Below are 23,463 nucleotides of genomic sequence, written 5' to 3'. Positions count from 1 at the left end.
TCTATGCTCATGGCCTGGTGGGGCCGAAGCATAACTCCAGAGTCTCTTCACCTTCTTTAGGGCTGATTTCACCACCACTGACTGGTGTGGAAGTTGTCGGCGTTCAAAACCAGTGGTGGGCTGGACCAGATAGACCGCATCTGTCTTGAGGTTCACTGGAGGGATGGAGATGGGATGCTTCCAGAGCCATAACAACCAGCTCCTTAAAAATTTCATGTACTGGTACTGCAACCACCTCCTTGGCAGCATCAATTGTAAGAATTCCAGCATCTTATGACGAAAATCCTGTTCTGTTAATAGCTGGAAAGGCACCGACTCTGCCATGGCCTTGACAAATCCAGCAAAAGATAGATCCTCTGGAGGGGACTTCCATCTCTCTTCCGGCGGGGAAGGTTTGGAAGGCAAATCCTCAGATTCCTCCATGGAGAAACAGGATGCTTCCCCTTCACTTTGAATGTCTGGAGACACCAGGGGAAGGGGGGCTCCCACCGGAGCCCTAAGCCTAAGACCCAGAAGGCCTTAGGGGGCACTGGCGGAACCGAAGATGGCACGAAGGAATCCTGAGATGTAGCTTCACCAATGGATCCATTGGGATTGGGAGCGCCAGGGGCATCGAGGGCACCGGTCCCAATGGCCTGGGAGGGCCAGAGGCTGCTGTGACGTCATGTGCGGTCTGGGTGCCATTGACTCAGATGGACCTTTCTCGTCTGAGGAGTCACTCCCGGAATAGGAACTGGTGGAGGCAGCAGCGATGGCGGTCGGCGCTGGCTCCATCGATAAAGACACCGAGCAGTAGGTCCAGCTGCTCTAATAGAGGCACAAGCACCAAAGGAGTCAGCTCTTGTTGCAGAGAACAGGATGGTTTGAGGTGGCGGCGGCAGCAGAATCGGATTGCCCCTGGAAACGAAGGGGGGGGGGGGGGGGACACACCGTACCTTCCACCTGTACCAGTGGGGACTGCAGAGATTCCTCGGGAGGAATGGAGGGTGTAACCTCCTCAGCACGTGAGTGCTTTGGGGAGGCAGGGAACCGCTTGGTGCCTTCCAATGGTCCGCCTTTGAAGAAGAAAACCAGTATCTGTGTTTCCTGGATTTTTCGCGGTGCTCACCTCGGTCCTTCCCCAAGACTGACAAGAGATGGAGAGGAACCTGATCTGGACTGCGAGGATATTGACCTAACTCGATCCCCCTGCCTCAGAGTCAAGGAGCGGTAGTGGAGGGGATACCGAGGGGGTTGAGGCTGACAGTCATTTTCCTTGTGGTATAGAAGTCCCGGAGGCCAATGAGGGTTCCAAATTTTTAGTGCCAAACTTCTCTATTTTGTCCAGGTGTGCCCGGCAACCCCTGGGGGTCATCTGGGCATAAAGATCACAAACATGGACATTATGTGCTGCCCCCAGGCAGAGGGGACAGACCTCGTGGGGGTCTGTGATGGACATAGTCCGGGGGCACTGGTGAAAGCAGCATGATGCCATGGCGCAAAGAATGCGGCGCGCAGCTGATGACTGGCGGCCACCAGGAGGCGACACCAGCGGTAACAGACTGCAAGATACCAAAACATCGATTCAGAGGGGAAAAAAACTCTGAAAGACACGCAGAGGGACCAGACGGGATTCGAGAAGGAAGAAAAGTAAGAGGGACTTTGCGTGGACATGTGGCGTGCTGGGCATGCTCAGTGTGTCAGTCAAAGTTTCTAGAAACTGACAAAAGTTTTCCGTGCCGGGCTCCATCTGACGATGTCACCCATGTGTGAGGACTATCATCCTGCTTGTCCTTGGAGAACAGAGTCCTACCATCTGCTGGAGGCAGAGTATACTGGTTTCTCAATGTTGCACCACCTATATGTTATGGTGCTGTTAGAGTGGAAATCTGTGTGGTCTGCCTCCATCTGCTGGTGGGGAGGACATAACCCATCTTTATGGATTTAGCTAGACTAGTGTAGAAGGATGACATGGAACGAGTTAACCAAATTTTGGAGCCTTAATACCTTAAAAAAAAAAAAAAAAAAAGGTGTCACAACTTTTGCACATGCCATATTCCATTTTATTTTCAGTCTGTGAAAAATCAGCATATAGTGGAAGCAGTGCATTCAAATCTCTCATGCAGATTTTTTATGGGTATCCTGAAAGCCAGATCCATTTATGGCATTCTGGGACCGGAATTGCCACATTGACTTCATTGAAACAATTTAACCAGGTGTACCCTTAAACCTTCGCACACAACCAAGTTATGTTACATAAAATTTCAGAAAATCAATTAAATCAACACTATTACAAGCTAGAATCTCAAAATATCTTAAAGAACACAAAGAAATTGATGTTTAAAGGAAACTGGCCTATTAGAACTAAGAATACCATTGATGACAAAGCTATTGAACACGTTTAAAATTTTAGTTACCCTGATTGTGAAACAGTAAGAAATTACATCAATTCAAATAAATTTATGATAGTCATAGAAAGTTTATGGAGAAAACTAGAAGAAACATTTTATGAAGTTAAGGTAGTACCAACAATTTTCTATGGATCAAAATTCAGGCAGCAGAAATTAAATTAAGATTACTTAAAAAGGATTAAAACAAGACAGTTCATATTTTATTCCTCATCCTAAGCTGATAATTTTATAAAAAGTAAATGCAGACTTTAGCCTAAATTTCCAAAGTAGAATTACACAAAAATCTGCTTTGAAAATCTGCGGCTGCACATAGAACCCGGCGCACCACACATACATATTTACACCTAACGAGGGAGCAAGTGTTAATGTTTACATACACATTTCTGTGCACACTTTCAAAAATCAAAAGTGCGCATAAGCGCTATCCCCGCCCCAATTCCACCCCTCCGAAACACCATTTTAGTGCGCGTAAAGTAAGCATGGAATCACTTCATTGCGCACTTTTACATGCACAACCTTCCAGTCATTTTTCAAAAACCTTTTTATGCATTTAAAACTTTCTTTTATGCATGGAAATGCTTTTGAAAATCAGGCAGGCCCTAAATATTTTACAGCATAATGGAAACAATGGAAGATAGAAGTTTCCTGAAAGAACCTCTTCAGTATTGACCTAGAGGAAAAAAACCCTGGCAAATATGGCTCATTGGTGATCTATAATGAAAGTTGGAACAGGCACTGTTATTTAACATGATAAATGATGATGATCATCATTCCAATGCTACTATAGAAAGCTCAAAACAGATTCTCATGGAAAGTTTGAAAAAGTCAGTCCTAATTTATACAAGAGATATACTAAGTGCCATTTGTTGGATATCCCAGTCATGTGCTACCAATAAAAAAAAAGTCTATATGAAGCTGATTCAATTAGAAAGATTAATTTATCATGAACCAACCTTCTGCAAGTCTTGCCATCAGCTGCAAGCGACCAGTGGTTCCCAGGTCAATTCCAGTCCTTTCGAGTTCATCACTATCCAAAAATGAACTGGCACTAGAAGCATCAGTGCGTTCTGTTACATGGCCCACTTTCATTGGCCTTCCAGCTAGTTCAAATCCATTTAACTGTTCCAAAGCCTTTTTGGCACACTCTGAATCTGAAAACTGCAAGAAAATTGAGTTAAAGCACATACACATATTGTTCAATCATTCATTATCTGCTGGCAAAGTATGAAGAACTGAGCCAGAATAATTGTGTACACCAAAACTTCCAAAAGAAATTATACAATATTGGAAGCCAAGTTCAGTAATAGACATGTGATTCAGCCGAACCTTTCGGTTTGGCCTTCGTTATCAGCCCACCGCGGGAAATTTAATTTTCCTGCGGTTCCGGCCGACTTTTTCGGCCGCCCCAAATTTCGGGGTTAGCGCACGCTAACATTTCAACAATGCACACTAATGCCGAAAAACAAATTTTCCTGAAATTTTGGGAAACTCTGCTTCGTTTTTCGGGGTGGCCGAACCAGGACCAATGCACATCCCTATTCGGTAATACTTTCCAGGACTCCATGAAATGGTTTTAACAGAAAAGTACATTTTATTTTTATTCATTTATTCTGACAAAAATTGACACCCACAGAACAATCTAGCTGACATGACTGTCTTTTACCCACTTACATCTGTTAGAGGAGGTCTCAGATTAACAAGCAAAGTTGTAACATTATATACTTTTTCTATTAACAGAGAGAAACAGGTAGCAAATTATGGAGACATTTCAGAGTTAAAAAAAACCAACAAATATGCCGCCTCAGAAATTCTACTTTCATTGCCATTTAACCGTGATTTTTAAAACTTTCCAGTCAAATTGGCCCAACATAAGAATTACTCAAAGAAATAAATAAATAGATAAATAAATAAATAAATATAAATGAGCAAATTTAGTTTACTTCTTTAGGAGTCACAACTGGGCATTACGGTTTAAAACATGTTTTATGGGTGTTTTTGCAAAAAATAAGGATTATATACAATTAAAATACAGTACTCCAAAAAGACGAGCAAATTTCCATCAAGCAGACTGTGAAGATAAATTGTAACTTGTCTTTAAAATATAAGAAGCACTGCTATTGGGATCTTTCAGAATTTTTTTTTTTGGGGGGTGGGGGGGCTATTTTTGCTCCTTTGATTTTTTAGATCAATCAAAATTAAGACTCTACTGGGCTGTGGTGGTAGAAGCCTTCATTCACACCTATCCAAGGTTTTTTCCTTGTATTTTAAACCCTTTCATTTAGTACAGCCATCAGTGAGAATACTCAACAAGTGACCACAGAGCATTGGTCCCTCCAGAATTTGGAATAGGCCCACCTGTATTATCACTAGATGTCACTGTTATACTGATATTGCCCCCCTCTGGGTGGCGGGAGTGGGAGGGAAAGAAGGCAATGATTGAACATTACCTCTGTAACATCCTCCCACATTCTTCTGAAAAGTATCGGTAATTAAGAAAGTCATGTGTGTATGTCTTGTTCATCCATCTGTGACTTAGTATCTTTATTTAAACCAAACCAAACACCCAATGCTGAATTACTATCTGTGATGTGGGCTGTTGGTCCATCTAGTGAGACAAAACAGGGTTGGGGAGTGTCTCCATGCCACACATTATGTAGAGAATAGAAGGACAGGTACATGTCGAGACAGTTTGAAGGAATTAAGTAGCTTTTGCAGAAGTGGCATCCATAGGAAAAATGCCACTCCAACACCTGTGGACAACCTCTGGGAGCTCACCCTGAGAGAGTATACGTTCCCAACTGTAGGATCCATGGTAAATGACCACTAGAAGCTCACTAGTGACTCAAAGAAGGATTTTTGAATTGCTTCCCATGCAAAGGGGCCAGGTTTAAAAGAGAAGTGGCAGAATTAGTCTAGGAGGAAGAAACAGAGAGAAGGCTGCAAAGTAAAACCAAGAAGGGAGAAGAGAATTTAAAACTGCTGAGTTTTGGCTGGAGTGGCTCCTTGCAGTTCCCTCACTGCATAGTTAGCGCTGAGATAGAATTGGGTTTTCTGATTAAGATTTTTTGTTGTACACATTGTTTTTCCCTTTTAAGGTTTCCCCACTCTTTTCCTGTAATAAACCCATTAAACAGAGAGAGTTTGTTCCAGATATCTGGGGAACCTGAGGTTCATGGAACATATGCCTAGCCTCAAGATGGCCCTAAAGCACTTTTTATTCTATTGAACAAATTCACTGTACAGGAAATAGGGTAAGAAACATTACAAATGGTAGATGCTGGCTTGAATTACACAAAGAGTTCCACTTTGGAGATTTAATATTTAGTTGAACCAAGATTTAAATTCCTTGATAGCCACCAATTTTCTTCCAAAAATGAAAAAAAGTTATTTGATTGTTAAATTGCTCCTAAAATGAACTAAATTTAAAACCATTCCAGTCTCACAAAGTACAAATCTGCATAGTCCTTAATCTTGTATGGGCTAAGAATGATCCTACACAAAAAACAAACAAAAAAATCCCTTACTGTTATGAATCCATATCCTTTGGAGCGGCCAGTTTCACTGTCCATCATCAGCTGAATGCTTTCGATCTAAGAATGGTGTAAGAAAATAAATTAACATACTATATAACTTGATACCAATACAAAACAAAATAGAATGTTTTACTAATTCACCAGTAACAAAGGAGAAATTTAATCTTACTTACAGGCCAATTCAGTAAAAGTCGCGGGACAGCGGGCGAGTGCCCCTCTCCCGGCGCAGGCACAGGCCACTCTCCTGTGCGCGCGATTCAGTATTTAAATGAGGGCCCGCGGTAAAAAGAGGTGCTAGGGACACTAGCGCGTCCCTAGCGCCTCTTTTTTTGACAGGAGCAGCGGCTGTCAGCGAGTTTGACAGCCAACGCTCAATTTTGCCGGCGTCAGTTCTCAAACCCGCTGTCAGCCACAGGTTTGGAAACCGGACGCCAGCAAAATTGAGCACCCGGTTTTCAACCCCGCGGGCCGATTTTAAATTTTTTAATTATTTTTTTTTACTTTGGGACCTCTGACTTAATATCGCTATGATATTAAGTCGGAGAGTGTACAGAAAAGCAGTTTTTACTGCTTTTCTGTATACTTTCCTGGCACCGGCAGAAATTAACGCCTACCTTTGGGTATGCGCTAATTTCTGAAAGTAAAATGTGCGGCTTGGCTGCACATTTTACTTAATGAATCTGCCGGAATAACTAATAGGGCCATCAACATGCATTTGCATTGCTATATATACACACATATATATGTATATACATATATATAGATACACACACATATATATATACATATTCATATATATATCTATATATATCTCTCAAAACTAATCAATTGATCAATAAATCTTTTAGAAATATAAACTGCTTCAAATCCTCTCTTCTTATCCTCCCTCCGGGAAAGGAAGGCTTAAAGAAAGGAAGGAACTAACAGGTCTTGTGCCTTTCTGTTTTCCCAGTGAATAAACCACTGTAATTTCTGTACTTTTACAGCCTAGACTGACTAATCCAGGGTTCTGGATTTGTATGGCACAATTCAAAGAAAAATTCAATTTCTTCTTTCTTATCAGCATGCCAGACAAATGGGACATACCTAAGCTACTCTTATACTGCGTGGGAAGAGTTCCAGGCAGTTCTCAAGATCCCCGCTATGAAGGCTGTATCATTCGCAGCCCAGAAATCCAAGTGGTAATACTTAGCAAAGGAATGCAAGGATGACCAAATATCCGCTGGAAAGACTGCCCAAGATTCAGCCTAGGAAATCACCTGCACTCGAATGAGATCCTAGTTCTTCTGGAGCTGGTAGTCCCTAGACAATATATACCATGCCAACAGCTTATTTAAAACCTTGTGGCTCTAGAGGGCTGAAGACTACTGGATGAAATGGAGGTTGAGATGCACTCTTCAAATAGCAAACTATATCCAGAAGCACTGCTACTGAAGAGTCTTGAATTCTTCCTCTATAAGGCAATAAGGCTGAACCTTTAGGGAATTGAGAGAGAATCCTTTTTTAAAGTCATGCCGAAGGAAAGATAAATGGAATAAATGCCCAAAAAAGGGACACCAGGCATCAAACATCCTCCAACATATGCTAAAGTCACCACTTCTTAGCTCTCAACACGGTCACAATCATTGGGGTCATCAGACGTCTTATATAATTGTTTCCAATTGCCAAACCACAGGCAAGAAGTGTGCTGATCTTCCATGAAGATTGGGCCCTGTTGGAACAGGCTCTTGTCTGTGGCAGCCATAGACGCTCTTCTACCTCAAGCCACATCCCATCAATATACTATGGTCTCCTTGTCCAATCTGAGGATACCAATAGAACCAAGGACGGATGATGCTCTATTTTTCCTAGCACTCTTCCTTTCAGAGGTCATAAAGGAAAGCAAACCTTTGACATATCTTAGAAGTTAGAGCAGCTGGCTATGAACCAGGGTTCAAATTTGACTGCCGCTCCTTGTGACCACGAGCAAGTGATTTTACCCGTTGCCTCAGGTATATACTTAACAGTACTTGTATTGTAATCTGCTATGAAATGCCTGTAGCCTGGATTGGCCACTATAGGAAACAGGATGCTGGGCTTGATGAACCCTTGGTCTGACCCATTATGGCAATTTATGTTCTTATGAATACATGAAAATAAACAAATCCACTAACTCCTGGCCCATTGCTTCCAATGAACCAGTGTTTACATTTCTTAAGTGCCATGCACAGAAACTCTCTAATTCTGGTCATTGCATCTCAAAAAAATATATAGATGCACTGGAGAAGGTACAGAGAAGGGAGACCAAAATGATAAAGGGGATGGAACGGCTCCCTTTTGAGGAAAGGCTGAAGAGGTTAGTGCTGTTAAGCTTAGAGAAGAGACAGCTGAGGGAGGATATGATGGAAGTCTACAATGTGTAAATGTGAATCGGGCTCCTAGGGGAGACGACCACAAACTTTCAGTCAAGTCGACTTAGGGAATAGCCACTGCTTATTATCAGCATTAGTAGCATGGGATCTATTTAATGTTTGGTTACTTGCCAGACACTTTTGGCACCCCCTTGCCTGCTCATATAAGCTACTGCTATTGCACTGTCTGCTAAGACAGACAATCCCCAAATTAGAGGGAGGAAGGCGAGAAGAGCTAGGAGAATGGCTCTGGTTTCTAACTTGTTGATGGATCAACTTGCTTCCTGTTTTGATCTTAGGTCTTGTACCACTTGGTTGAGACAATAGACCATCCAGTTAGCATCCATTGTCACTACTGTTCACGTTGGAATCTCCAGACTCATCTTCCCTCCAGTTGTGTTTGTTAAGCCACCACTGGAGACGCTTAGGGGACTGGCTGCAAAATGGGTAAGCACACCTTGAAATTCTGAGACACTAGAGACCACCTCAATAGAAGGGTGTTTTGAAGAGGTCATAAAATGTGCTTTTGTCCAGGGACCATTTCTATGGTTGCTACCATGGACCCCAAGACCTAAATATAGTTAAAAAAACAAAACAAAAACAAAACCCTGGAGGGTAGCTTGCTAACACTCCTCTCAAATGGTGGTTCAGTATCTTGCAGATTATCCTCTGTTGAGAACACTGTCCCTCAGCAGTGTTGAATCTTGCTTTCAGATATTCAAGGCTTCAGTGGCATTTAATCTGCTCTGAGAAATTCACCACCCAATCGAGCGATTCTCTTGTTCTAATTTGGCTCTAATAAAGCGCAGTTGCTTACCTGTAACAGGTGTTCTCCTAGGACAAAGGATGTTTGTCCTCACACAAGGTTATCATCAGATGAAGCCTGGAACGGAAAACTTTTGTCAAAGTTTCTAGAACTTTGACTGGCACACTGAGCATGCCACTATCCGCGCGAGGTCCCCCTTCAGTCTCGTAATATAGCAAAACCATCACGAGCGAATAACTAAACAATAAAACGCAGGAAAGACAAAAATCTGTGGGGTGGCAGACAGGTTTCCTGAGGAATTAACATCCTGCTGTCCTAGGAGAACACCTATTATAGGTAAGCAACTGTGCTTTCTCCTAGGACGAGCAAGATGGTGGTACTCACAGATGGGTGAATACCAAGCTCCAGGCTGCTCCCGGCAACAACCAAGACCAACAAGTACCAACGGGCACAACAACTGTGGTGTTGATGGTCAGTAGGGAGGCAGCCTGGTTCCAATTAGGGAGCCTTGGGTAGGAAGAGTTGGGTTTAAGCCTGGAAGAGATTGCATAGGACAGACTGGCTGAATCTACCACCTTGTCGGCCATCCTTGTCTAAGCAGTAATGGATGGCGAATGTGAGCAGAGCACTCCACATCACAGCCCTGCAGATTTCAGTGTCAGGAATTACCCATAAGTGGGCCACCGACGCTGCCATAGCACTCACAGAGTGAGCTTTAACTCAGCCTCCCAGCTGGAGGCCAGACTGCGCATAGCAGAATGAGACGCAATCTGCTTGCCAGTTGGATAAGGTCTGTTTACCAACCACAACCCTCATTCTATTCTTATCAAAAGATATGAATAGTTAGGTGGACTGTCTATGGCCTGCTGTTCGTTCTAAATAGAAGGCCAGAGCTCCTTCACAATCCAAAGTATTTAGAGCCCGTTCCCCCTGGTGGGAATGGGGCCTCAGAAAAAAGGTGGGCAACACAATGACTAATTTATGTGAAAATCAGTCATAACCTTAGGGAGGAACTTGTGATGCGTATACAGGACCACGTGATCATGAAAGAACTTTGTGTAGGGTGGGTACATAACCAAGGCCTGAAACTCACTTACCCTAATGAGCTGAAGTAACCGCCACCAGGAAAAGGACTTCCCAGGTGAGGAATTTCAGCTCACAGGAGTGCATAGGCTCAAAAGGAGAACACATGAGTCATGCCAAAACAATGTTGAGATCCAAAGACGCAACAGGGGGGGTCGCAGAGGGAGCTTTAGCCAAAGCAGGCCTCACATAAAGCGATCTACTATAGACTGAAGCAAGATAGGCGTGGCAGTGACGCCGTAATGGTAATCACTGACTGCGCTCAAAAGAACCCTGACTGAGGTGGTTTTGAGTCCAGCCTCAAAGAGGTGCCCATAAGTAGTCCAAAAACCTCTGATGGAGCAAGTGAATGGATCCAAGCCATTCCCCTCGCACCAGACGGAGAATCTCTTCCACTTCAAACTAAGACTTTCTCGTGGAAGGTTTCCTGGAAGCTACCAGCACTTGAGACATGTTGTCTGACAAATCCAGGGACTGGAGGACTAACACTCAACATCCAGGCCATCAGGGCTAGTGCTCGGATGTTTGGATGGCGCAGTGCGCCCCGATGCTGCGTTATCAGGTTGGGCGCAGTCCCCAGATTGATGGGATCCTTGATTGACAGGTCCTGAAGGAGAGGGAACCAGACTTGTCTGGGCCAATATGGGGCCACCAGGATCATGGTCCCCCTGGTCCTGCTGAAGCTTCAGAAAATTTCTCATGAGCAGCGGAATAGGAGAGTACGCGTATAGGAGGCCTGTGTCCCAATGAAGGACAAAGGCGCTGAAGGTTGGGCATCCATACATTCTGAAAAGGAAGCAAAAATTGCTCACTTTGCGATTGAATGAAGAGGCAAATAGATCCACATCTGGAATTTCCCATAAACGGAAAATTCGGGCTGCTACTGCTGAGTTTAACGACCATTCGTGCGGCTGAAAAGAGCAGCTCAGGCGGTCCGCCAGCATGCTTAGTGTTCCAGCTAAGTACTTGGCTCGCAGGGACATGCCCTGTGACAGAGCCCATGACAGGATCTGCACCGCCTCTTGACAGAGAAGGTACGACCCTGTGCCCCCCTATTTGTTGATGTACCACATCGCCACCTGTGTCCAAATCAGAACCACCTTGTGGGACAGGCGGTCTCGAAATGCCCAAAGAGCGTAGCAAATAGCTTGAAGCTCCAGGAAGTTTATCTGGTGCAGATCTTCCTGAGCCATCCAGTGATCCTGCATGTGAAGGTAGCCAACATGGGCGCCCCCAACATGGGTGGAAAGTATCGGTAGTAAGAACCACTCGAGGTGGGGCAATTTGAAAAGGAATGCCCTGCTCCAGATTGGAGATATCTTCCCACCAGGACAGGGAGATCCTCAGAGGTTGCATGATGGAGACGTGGGCTCCAAGGTCCTGGGATGCTTGCTGCCATTGTAACCACAGTGTCCACTGCACCCTGCGCATAAAGAGGTGGACAAATGGGGATGACATGGACCTCGTGGATCTCACCTCGTGTTTTCCGGCTTCCAGACCCTGTTGAACAACTGCAGAGAATGACTCCTGTTGCTGCTGCGGTAGTCGTTCAGCAAGTTATTGGACTTGCTTCCACTGGGTCATATATAACTGGTAGGAGGCGATACGGGCAATGAGCATAGTGCCCTGAAAGACTTTCCTACCCAAGGCATCCTGCTCCCTGTGTTCCTGGCCTGGAGGGGCAGAAGCATGGGTGTGGGAATGCTTGGCCTTTTTAAGAGCCAACTCCACCACCACCGACAGGTGAGGGAGGTGGTGTCATTCAAACCCTAAGGCTTGCTGTACCAAATAGGTGGCATCCAACTTCCTATTCACAGGAGGAATTGATATCGGGTGTTCCCACATCCTAAGAAGGAGCTCCTTGAAGATGTTGTGAACTGAAACAGCCACTATTCTCCTTTGGGGTATCAATGAACTGGAGCACTTCCAGCATTTTATGGCGGGCCATTTTCTACGTAAGGAGTTGTAAGGGGATGGCTTCAGCCATGGCCCGAACAAAACCTGCAAAGGAGAGATTCTCTGGAAGAGACCAACACCTTTCTTCTGGTGGCAAGGGCTCTGAGAGGAGATCACCAGAGCCTTCAGAGGATGACTCGGTGGAGTCGTCTCCTCAAACCCTGAGGCCTGGGTACCAAAGGCCTCGTGGGCACCGCTGGCCATGAGAGACCCGATGTCTCAGCCACTAGCTCCGGGAACTCTTCTCCGGACCAAAGAACCAGGTGGAATCGACACCTGCTGAGTCATCCTCCTCAGAGGACCTGGTGATGGGAATCTGTCCTGAGGAGGGCATCAGTGGCCGCTGGGGAACCGAAGTGCCCTGGGCATCGGTAAGACGTCCAGGCGCTCAAGCAGAGGGCACCAAAAGACACGGCGCCAGTTTCGGCACCGGTATGGAGGCTGATGTTAGTTTGATGCCCCACAGGGCTCGGAGCAACGCACTTTGCATCCTGCGGTCCAACTCCTCTGGGAAGTCCGGTGAAGACAGGACTGACGGAGGGGGGACAAGGTGTCACTGGAGCTTCCAAGGAACCTTGAGGAGCTCGGTGACTGGTACTGCTAAAGGTGGAGAACGCTTGAGACTCCTGGGCTTGTTGGAAGATGGAGCCTCCTCACCACAGGGTCTCTTTGCTGGCAGCACTGCTGCCGCTAGTGCCGCACCGGAACCGGAGCTGTGTGCTGACAGCAACCGGAGTCTATGCTTGCGGGACTTCCCATGGAGCTCGGTCTGGTCTTTCCCCAGCACAGAGGAAGCTGAAGATCCCGAAGTCCTGGAGAGCACCAAGATCGGCAAGGGCTGATCACCGGTTCCTCGCTCCTTGGAAGAACTCACTGGGAGAATGGAAAGGGGCAGGGTAACTATCGGTTCCCCTTGATCCCCAGGCAGAGATTCCGAAGCAGGCATGGAAGGAGTAGATTTCTTCGGCCCAAAATGTTTCCCAATTTTTTTGAGCACTACAGCCTTTGGGGGGTCATCTGATCACACAGCTAACACATTTGGACATTGTGCGATACCCCCAGAGGATGCAGACCTCATGCGGATCCATAATAAACATGGTCTGTGGGCACTGCGGGCACAGACGAAAACCGGATGACGCCATAAAAGTAAGCCGAATGGTCGATAGCCGGTGGCTACCTGGAAGCAACACACTGGGAATCGACCAAAAAGAAGGTAGTAAAAGGAAATAAATACCTACCATGCTGGAAAAGCACAGACTGGAGAAGGGGGCCAGACATAGGTAAGGCAAAAAAATGCTGTTTTTAAGCAGAAAAGATTTGTGAGCAGAGCTCCAAACAACCTCGAGGCAACTATCACCGCGGAAAAAAAGACTGAAGGGGGACCTCGCGTGGACGTGTGGATAGTAGCATGCTGGGCATGCTCAGCGTGCTACTATCCACTAGTTCTAGAAACTATCCACTAGTTCTAGAAACTTTGACAAAGGTTTTCTATCCATCTGATGATGTCACCCATCTGTGAGGGCTACCATCCTCCTTGTCCTAGGAGAAGCCAGATATCCAAATAAGGGCACACCAGTTTTCCCCTTCTGCACAAAAAAGGTAGCCACAACTGTCATAACCTTGGAAGAGCTCTGAACTGAAAATGACTATCACTATAAACCGCTCTAATGTAATGTGCACTTAAGCTTCTGTCAGATCTAGGGATAAGAGAAACACTCTCTCTCATCACCATTATGACAGACTGCAAGGTATCCATGCAAAAATGAGGCATCTTGTGGCATCACATGACCCCTCTGAGGTCCAGAATGGGTCTAACTACGCCTTACTTCTTTGGGACCATAAATCGGAGTATCTTCCCCTGGCCAGAATCAGAACTACTACTTCCAGCTGCAGAAACATTTGCAAGGTTGACTACACTGGTGCTCTTTTTGCCTTCAACTGATAAAAGGAGATGAAGAAAGCAATTGAAGTGGGAAAGGCCATCTCCAGAGCATAGCAGTTTTGCATGACATCCAGCATCCATTGTTCTTTTCTGACTCCAGAGCCAACCTGGTGTGCCTTCCACTGTCACAATCATCCCTCTCAGGAATTTCTTTTCTCTCCAAAGGACTGACTCTTTGACCACTTGGAACTTTTATGATTGAAGATTTTGTTTTTTCATTGCTGCCCCAAGGTACTCATCCTCTTATAATTTCTGGGGTTTTACCTCCAAAATCCTTCACCAAATTCTCACTCACTGCCTTGCCTTTAAAGAGTAGTTTGCACAAACAAGACTAAAGGCATTATCAGCTGACCAGTATTTGAACCATAATAGTCTCTGAGCCATTATCAATCATGGCCTTGGCGAATTCCTAACCAAATAATATACTATGAATCTACCAGGAAAGCTGTATCCAGCTCCATCCATGGCAACTTACTAGACTCAAATGCACTTCAATCCTCATCTGAGGCATCTGGAAGCTGTTGTGCCCATCTCAGTACAGTATAAACCACATATTCCCTACAGAATGAAGCTTGCAAAACTAAGCCCAATGTCTCAAAGGCCTGTTTGAGCAGTGATTCAGATTTCCTAAGGAATGCCGAGTTCTGGAGATATTTTGAGAACCAGTCATCCTGTGTCCCCCTAAGCCTGTCCTGGAGAAAGGCCTTGTGCAAAAGTAGCACAAACACTGGAGAATAAGGGATATCTGGCTCTGAACTCCTCACAGAAGCAGCACCCAAGCCTTCAGATATCAATGCCTGAGGGAGGGCCTCAAGGAAGGAGACTGCCAGGCTCTCCCTGTCTTGCAATAGAAGTAAAATGGTAGTATCTCTCCCCAATCCCACCCAAAAAAAAAACACAAACATGCCCAGGTCCTCCCCCTGCTACAATAGGCCAAGCTCTGACTCCCCCTCTCCCCCCACCCAGTCTCTTGCATAGGCAGCCTTGTGCTTCCCCCGCCTCCTGAAGCAGCTGCCAACTTCACATTCAGGGTTGTGGAGGAATTCCGGTAGCAGGCTCCACATGTGCAGCACTTTCTTCAGCTCCGTGCTTCCCTTTCCCCGGGTTCTCCCAGAACAGCTGCAGCCGCCACCGGAATCAAAGTCAGTCTTTGTAGTCGATCCTGTTTCCTGTTTTTCCCTCACCGCCCACCAAAAACTTGACTGGCTATCCTGCTCAAGTTTAAATACAAGAACTCTTTACATGGTGAGGGAATGAAACCAGGGTTCATGATACACAGGTGACAGATATAGGAGAGGGACCTGAGGGAGGAGTTGTCAAGAGGCTACAGCCCTGCTAGAATTCCAACCCTAAAGAGTTGCAGTCCCTCAGGTTTCAGAAGCCTACCAGTTTACTTCCTTGGTCCTTGGGCTCTACCAAGCCCTCCAAACACTGTACCAGTTCAGATGTTTCTGAACCTGCTAGAAACAAAGAAATACTAACAAGTTTTACTGTTGCACAAATTTATGTACTGAGTGATGCACAGAAAACTTGTAGTTTTCTGTCTTTGCCTTCTGGCAGGAAGGCATAAAGGAACATTGTTTCTTACCTGCTAATTTATGCTCATGGAATACCACAGATCAGTCCAGCACATGGGTTTTGCTCCCCTACCAGTAGATGGAGACAGAAGAAAAGCTTTACTAATACTACACTACTTATGTTAGCATGCAATCTGCATTGCCTCAGTTTGACCTGTACCCAAGCCAAGATGAAATTAATAACCAACCATTACCCCACACAACCTGAGCAGGGGAAAGGTGGAATCCGCCCGACAACTTGGTAAGGGAGACTGAAAACTCCCAACCGCATAACTATTTCTCAGTTATACACAGAATAGAGAAGGACTCAATTGATCTGTGGTAATTCAGAAACTAAAATTAACAGGAAAGAACCAATTTGCTTTTCCTGTTCATATCCCAGATCAGTCCAGACACATAGTATGTACCCAAGCTCCCCTAAACTGGGCGGGAACCCTAAACACCTGCTTGCATAACACTCTCCCCAAAGTCAGCCATTTTTGGCACCCAAACATCTAAGCAGTAATGCTTTGTGAAAGTGTGTCAAGACCACCAGTTTATCGATTTGCAGATCTCCAGCAAGGAAACCAACTGACATTCAGCCTAGGAAGCCGCTTGAGCCCTAGTAGAATGGGCTCTCAACCCCACAGAATGGGGCAACCCTTACAAATATAGGCTGAGACAATGGCCTCCTTTAATCATTGTACAATGGTCGTCTTAGAAGCCTTGTACCCTTTGGATGCACCGAATACAAGTGATCAGAATGACGGAAACTGTTGGCAACCAAGCAGGAGGTTCTACCGTTGGACTGAGGTGGAAAGAAGATACCACCTTTGGGAGAAATGAAGGCACTGTCTGCAAGGACACTCCATCCTCTGGAATCTGCAGGAAGGGATCCCTACAAGACAATGCCTGAATTTCCGAAATCCTCCCAGCTGAACCAAATCGCCAGCAGAAAAACCATTTTCAGTACAAGATCTTTCAGTGAGGCCTGCCGTGGCAGCTCAAATAGAGGATCACAGAGAACCCTCAACACTAAGTTAAGGTTCAATGAAGGAAATACTTGCTGTACTGGTGGATGCAAATGTTTCACTCCTTTCAGAAAATGGACTATATTCAGATGTGAAGCCAGGGGCATCCCCTGCACTTTACCTCTAAAACCACCCCAGGCTGCCACCTGGACCCTTAGAAAATTAAATGCGAGCCTGATGAGGAGAAACCCCCTTCAAGAAACCTCTTCTCAAACACCCTCCACATCCTGACATAAGCCAAAGAAATGGAATGCTTTCTAGCCTGCAACAAGGTCGTAATGACTTCTTCAAAATAATCTTTCAATTGCAGGTGGTGCAGTTCAAAAGCCAAGCCACAAGCCAAGAGAAAGATGCTTGATCCAAATAAATTGGATCTTGATGAAGCAATTGAGGAAGATGGCCTAGTCTCAGATGCCTGTCCACGGCCATATTTATCAGATGCGCAACTATGGATGATGTGGACACTCTGGAACCACTATGACCCCCCTTTCCTGGGTGCAACTTGATATGTCATAGCACCCCTTCCTACCAGGGGTCATGGGGGAAAGCACAAACAGGAGAATCCCGGTTGGTCATGGAATAACTAGAGGTTCAAAGCCTTCTATGCCCATCTTCCTTCTGCAACTGAAGAAACGGCGCACTTTTGGTGGTCTGCTTTTGTGTCCATCAGGTCTAGCCGAGAAACACCCCACCTGGATCGAATGATGTCAATCACTCACCCATTAGCTCCCATTCTCTGGGATCTAGTGTATGGAGGCTGAGAAAGCCAGCCTGAATGTTCTCTACTCCCATTACATGAGACACTACCAGTTTCCAGGTGCTATTCCACCCAGTAAAACAGATCCTCGCCTCCTGAGACCCCATTAGGCTACCGATTCCTCCTTGACGGTTGATATAAGCCCCAGTCATCACACTGTCAGACAAAACTCTCACTGATCAACCACGCAACAACAGGCCTTCCCTAACTCCAACTCCATCTAACTCCATCCAACTCCATCTAACTCCCTTCATGCAACAAGCTCCGCTAGCATTAGCGTTAATAGCCACCTTTCACAATGTTATTTATACTTGTATATAACTATCTGATCTCCATTTCCTCTCTCATTCCAAGTTATTGTTTTCCTTGTTATATGTAACTGCTTTTCTGCACTATTGTTTAAATGGTAAAGTTTATTATAATTTCACCCCTGTTTCTTGTGAACCAGCATGATGGGACCACCGTCTTGAATGTTGGTATATAAAAAAACTTAAATAAATAAATAAATAAATAAGAAAGGAAGCAACATCTTGCAAACCAAGCTAGTTACCAAATAATTGGTAGACCAGAAAGCCTCCTCTGCTGACCATCAACCCTTTGCCGTTTGCCTCTGCAGATGGCCTCCTCCATCCCTTCAGATTGGCATCGATAGGTACCTCCACCCCATCCAGGATTTCTAAATCCACTCCCATCTTCAAGATGGCTCAGGAAAACCAACAGGAGAGATTGGACCTGGATTCTCCCCACAGTGGTAGCTGAAGCTCATCCAACTGAAGATTCCAGCAGGACAGAACCACACTCTGAAGAAGATGCCTATGTGCGACTGCTCAGGGAAACTAGATTGAACACAGCTGCCATTGAACCAAGGACCTGCCAACAGTCCCAGGTCTGGGTGCCAACAACATGCGAACCCGCGCCTGCAGCTTTAATAATCTTCTCCATGAGAAACACCTTGCCTAGTTTGGTATCGAAGAGGGCTCCAGTGAACTTCAATAACTAGGTTGGAAGCAGGCTCCAGGAAACTTTAGTGACTGGCTTGGTACGAAATGCTCTTTGATAGATTGATTACCAGCACAGAGTTTGCAACATGTGCATGACTCGAACTAAGAGCTGGCAGAACTCTCTTAATTTGCCCAAATGAGCCAATCAACCAGCTAGGATTACCTCCAAAGTGCTGAAGTGACCACTCCCAATACCTTGGTGAACATCCGCAACGCTGTTGTAAGCTCAAATGGGAACACAAAAAAATGAAAATGCTCCCTAGCACGGCGAACCGAAGGAACTTCTGATGCTCCTGCCATATAGGAATATGTAATTTCGCTTCCATGAGGTCAAGGGAAGTCAAGAACTCCCCTTTGCAAATGGCTGCAATAACTGAGCATAAGATCTCCATCAGAAATGTGGGACCCTTAGTGCTGCATTCACTCGCTGGAGATCTAGAAATGAAACGATAGGTATCCTCCTTCAGGACCACGAAGTAAGCAAATGTTGCTTACCTGATGTAACAGGTGTTCTCACAGGACAGCAGGATGTTAGTCCTCACAAATGGGTGACATCGAGGATGGAGCCCACCACGGAAAACTTCTGTCAAAGTTTAAACAGAACTTTGACTGGCCCCTACTGGGCATGCCCAGCAAGGCACTGACCCTGCAGCCAGCAGGGGTCTCCCTTCAGTCTGATTTTCAAAGCTACAGGCAGTGCCTAGAAAGTAAAAATAAAACGAACCCAACACCGCGGGGAGGCGGGCAGGTTTCGTGAGGACTAACATCCTGCTGTCCTGTGAGAACACCTGTTACATCAGGTAAGTAACATTTGCTTTCTCACAGGACAAGCAGGATGGTTGTCCTCACATATGGGTGAATACCGAGCTGAGGATGTCCCGACTTGCACCAAATGTACCCAACGGTGTGCTGCAGGCACAACAACTGAGGAAAAATTTGGGAAAGGGCATCCGCACCCTACCGGGAAGGTGGAAGGGTGTTGGTACATCAAGTTGGAAAAAGGTTACGCAAGACAGATTGGCCGAAGATGGAGTCCTGTCTTCCAGCTTTGTCCAAACAATAGTGGGCTGCAAAGGTATGGAGAGAACTCCAGGTTGCAGCTTTGCAGATGTCAGGAAGCGGCACCGAACGAAGGTGTGCCACTGACGTCGCCATGGCCCTCACAGAGTGTGCTTTAACACGGTCTTGAAAAGGAATGCCAGCTTGCTCATAGCAAAAAGAAATGCAGTCCGCCAACCAGGAAGAAAGAGCCTGCTTACCCACAGGTTGTCCCAACTTATTAGGATGGAAAGAGACGAATAATTGAGTGCTCTTCCTGTGGGAAACTGTACGGTCTAGGTAAAAAGCTAGAGCCCGTTTACAGTCTAGGGTATGCAGGGTCTGCTCTCCAGAGTTGGAGTGGGGCCTGGGAAAAAAGATAGGTAGTACGATAGATTGATTGATATGAAACTCCGAAACTACCTTAGGTAAAAATTTAGGGTGAGTGCGGAGTACCGCCCGGTCCTGCAGGAGCTTAGTGTAAGGCGGATAGGTAACTAGGGCCTGTAATTCACTAACCCTGCGAGCTGAAGTAACAGCCAAAAGGAATAACACTTTCCAAGTGAGATATTTCAAGTCACAGGAGTGCAGAGGTTCGAAAGGAGGTTTCATTAGACGACCAAGAACCAGGTTAAGGTCCCAGGATGGGGCCGGAGGACGCAAGGGTGGCTTTAGATGGAGTAAGCCCTTAAGAAAGCGTGTTACTAGGGGTTGCACTGAAATAGGATTACCCCCAATACCCTTATGGAAGGCGGCTACCGCACTGACATGCATTCTGATAGAAGAGGTTTTAAGACCTGATTCAGAGAGATGCCATAAATAGTCCAAGAATTTGGAGATTGGACAGGAAAGGGGATCAAGGGACTGAGAAGTGCACCATGATGTGTACCTTTTCCATTTGTATGAGTAAGACTTTCTTGTGGAAGGCTTTCGTGAAGCTATCAGGACTCGAGAAACGGAATCTGAAAGGTTAAATGGTTGAAGGACTAACCTTTCAACATCCATGCCGTCAGGGACAAGGCTTGGAGGTTGGGATGGAGGAGGCATCCGTCGTTTTGAGTGAGCAGATGCGGGTCCTTTCCCAGAGGAATGTGCCTGCGGATGGAGAGATCCTGGAGTATTGGAAACCATACTTGGCGTGGCCAGTAAGGTGCTATCAGGATCATGGTTCCTCCGTCCTGGCGTAGCTTCACGAGAGTCTTTGACACAAGAGGGAGTGGAGGGAATGCATAGAGCAGACCGGTTGTCCACTTGAGGGAGAATGCATCCCTCGGCCGAGAGTGCTGGCTCCGAATGAGAGAGCAGTAATCGTCCACTTTGTGGTTCTGAGGGGACGCAAAGAGGTCTATGCGGGGAGAACCCCACTTGTGAAACAGAGAGGTCGCTACCAGAGGATCGAGTGACCACTCGTGTGGGTGGAAGACACGGCTCAGCTGGTCTGCCAATACATTGTCTACTCCCGGCAGGTAAGTGGCCCTGAGGTACATGGAGTGGGAGAGGGCTTCCGCCCAGATCTGCGCAGCTTCCTGACACAGAAGGAAGGAGCCTGCGCCTCCCTGCTTGTTTATGTACCACATGGCCACTTGGTTGTCCGTCTGGATTAAGATTATCTGATGAAAGAGATGATCTTTGAAAGTGCGGAGCACATAGCGGATTGCTCGAAGTTCCAGGAAATTTATCTGGTGTTCGGCTTCCTCTTTGGACCATAACCCTTGGGTTTGAAAGTCGTCCACATGGGCTCCCCAACCGATGTGAGAAGCGTCGGTGGTTAGGATTACTTGCGGATCCGGTGGAAGAAAAGGTAAGCCCTGAAGGAGGTTGACCTGAGTCGTCCACCAGGTTAAGGATAGGCGCAGCGCTTGTGTGACTGTGACTATGGAGGACAGAGGCTGAAAAGCTTGAATCCATTGGTGTCGTAGAGTCCATTGTGTTACTCTCATGGCTAGTCGGGTCATGGGAGTGACTTGAACCGAGGATGCCATGTGTCCTAGGAGAATGAGGAACTGGCGAGCCGTGGCAGTGTTCTGAGACTGGAGCTGGCGAGCCAGGGACATTAGGGTGTGGACCCTCTGAAGAGGAAGGTAAGCCTTTGCCTGTAAGGTGTCCAAGTCTGCTCCAATGAAGAATAAGGTTTGAGACGGGACTAAGCAAGATTTCTCGTAATTGACAAGAAACCCTAAGGAAAGGAGTGTTTGAATTGTCAATTTTAGGGAGGATTGAGCTATCTGTTGGTTGGAGGCCCTGATTAGCCAATCGTCCAGGTAGGGGTAGACGTGGACACCTTCCTTCCTTAAGAATGCTGCTACCACTACGAGACATTTGGTAAAGACTCGTGGGGCAGAAGCCAGACCGAAAGGTAGGACACGGTATTGATAATGGTCGTGGCCTACGAGAAACCGCAGATATTTGCGATGGGATTGTGTGATCGCAATGTGGGTATAAGCGTCCTTGAGGTCGAGAGAGCACAGCCAATCCCCTCTTTGTAGCAGAGGGAGCAGCGCGCCTAGGGTTACCATTTTGAACTTCTCTTTTTGAAGGTATTTGTTGAGGGCTCGAAGGTCCAAAATGGGACGTAGTCCCCCTGATTTCTTTGGTATTAGGAAGTATCTGGAATAGAATCCCTTGCCTCGTTGAGAGGGAGGAACGGGTTCTATAGCATTTGATTGCAGAAGAAGAGACACTTCCTGTTGTAATTGAGCCAAATGGGTGGATAGACTCCACGCTTGAAGAGGCGGGGAGTCTGCCGGAAGAGTTATGAAGTTGAGGTGGTAACCCTCTGCGATAATTGTTAGCACCCACTGATCTGAGGTGATCTGCAACCAAGGTTGTAGAAAATGGTACAGTCGACCTCCTACAGGAATGTCTGGAAGAGGGGTTTGGCATGTGTTCCCTACAGGGGAGTCAAAGGCCAGCCGCAGGCCCAGGAGGAGGGGCTACAGTAGGCCTTTGTTTCCTAGGCTGACGCGGCTGAGGCCTAGTAGAGGATCGAGCTGGACGAGGCCTGGCCGATGGAGGGTAGTAACGGCGTGGCCGAAAGAACGACTTCTTAGAGTCCTTCTTAAGTGGTTGTTTGGAGGAAACCTCAGACGGAACAGAAGAAAGTTGTTTCAACATCTCGTGGTGATCTTTCAATTCAGCTACTATTTGCTGAATTTGTTCTCCAAACAAATTGTCCCCTAAGCAGGGTAAATCCGCTAAACGATCCTGGACCTCTGGGCGAAGGTTGGATGATTTTAACCAAGCCCAACGTCTGGCCGAGATGGCAGTAGCTGAAACCTTTGTGGAGGCATCGAAGATGTCATAAGCCGTTCTGATCTCGTGCTTCCCCGCTTCAAATCCTTTATTAAGAAGGGCCTGAAGCTGTGGCTGGTATTGGTCAGGTAATGTGTCAGCAAAATCTTGCATCTGTTTAAGGATGGCTCTGTTATATTGCGTCATGTAGAGTTGATATGAGGCTATGCGAGAAATCAGCATAGCTCCATGGTACACTTTCCGTCCCACACTGTCTAGGAATTTATTGTCCTTGACCGGCGGAGTGGAGGAGTGTGGCTTGAGACGCTTGGCTTTTCTTTGTGCGGACTCCACCACAACAGAGCGATGATCCAGTTGAGGCTTTTGAAAGCCTGGTGCTGACTGGACGAGGTATGTGGAGTCAGCCTTCTTGTTAACTGGTGATACAGATGAAGGAGATTCCCAGTTTTTCTTTAAGAGATCGAGAAACACCTGGTGAATGGGGATGGAAGCGATGATTTTTGGAGCGTCCAAAAATTGAAGCAGTTCCATCATCTGGTGTCTGTCATCAGTCTCAGATTGCAGCTGAAAAGGTACAATTTCGGACATCTCCTTTACAAAATTAATAAAGGAGAGATCCTCTGGAGGAGATCTTTTTCTACTCTCTGTAGGAGAAGGCGGTGATGGTAAATCTGTGTCAGAAGATGTATCACCCCCCCAGGTATCATAGGGATCACTTGGGGGTTGAAGCCCCGATGGACCTGGTTGAGGATCCGAAGGCATCGAAGG

General features: G+C 46.2%; 1 protein-coding gene across 13 annotated transcripts in view; it reads right to left on the bottom strand.

Annotated features, from left to right (window-relative positions):
- Positions 1-23,463, bottom strand: part of RBM39 (RNA binding motif protein 39) — a 267,063-nt gene that overhangs the window by 93,832 nt on the left and 149,768 nt on the right. For all 13 annotated transcript variants that reach the window (XR_003858117.1, XM_029611511.1, XM_029611510.1 and 10 more), the window contains 2 exons: positions 5,915-5,980; positions 3,344-3,548 (listed from right to left, as the gene is read on the bottom strand). Coding sequence is in view for 12 of the 13 variants with exons in the window: in XM_029611511.1 (XP_029467371.1) it covers positions 3,344-3,548; positions 5,915-5,980 (271 nt within the window). In the remaining variant the exon portion in view is untranslated. The remainder of the gene's footprint in view (positions 1-3,343; positions 3,549-5,914; positions 5,981-23,463) is intronic.

Source organism: Rhinatrema bivittatum, chromosome 8 (assembly GCF_901001135.1).
Source record: "Rhinatrema bivittatum chromosome 8, aRhiBiv1.1, whole genome shotgun sequence".
Taxonomy (NCBI): Eukaryota; Metazoa; Chordata; class Amphibia; order Gymnophiona; family Rhinatrematidae; genus Rhinatrema; species Rhinatrema bivittatum.
This window is presented reverse-complemented; position numbering and strand designations above follow the sequence as displayed.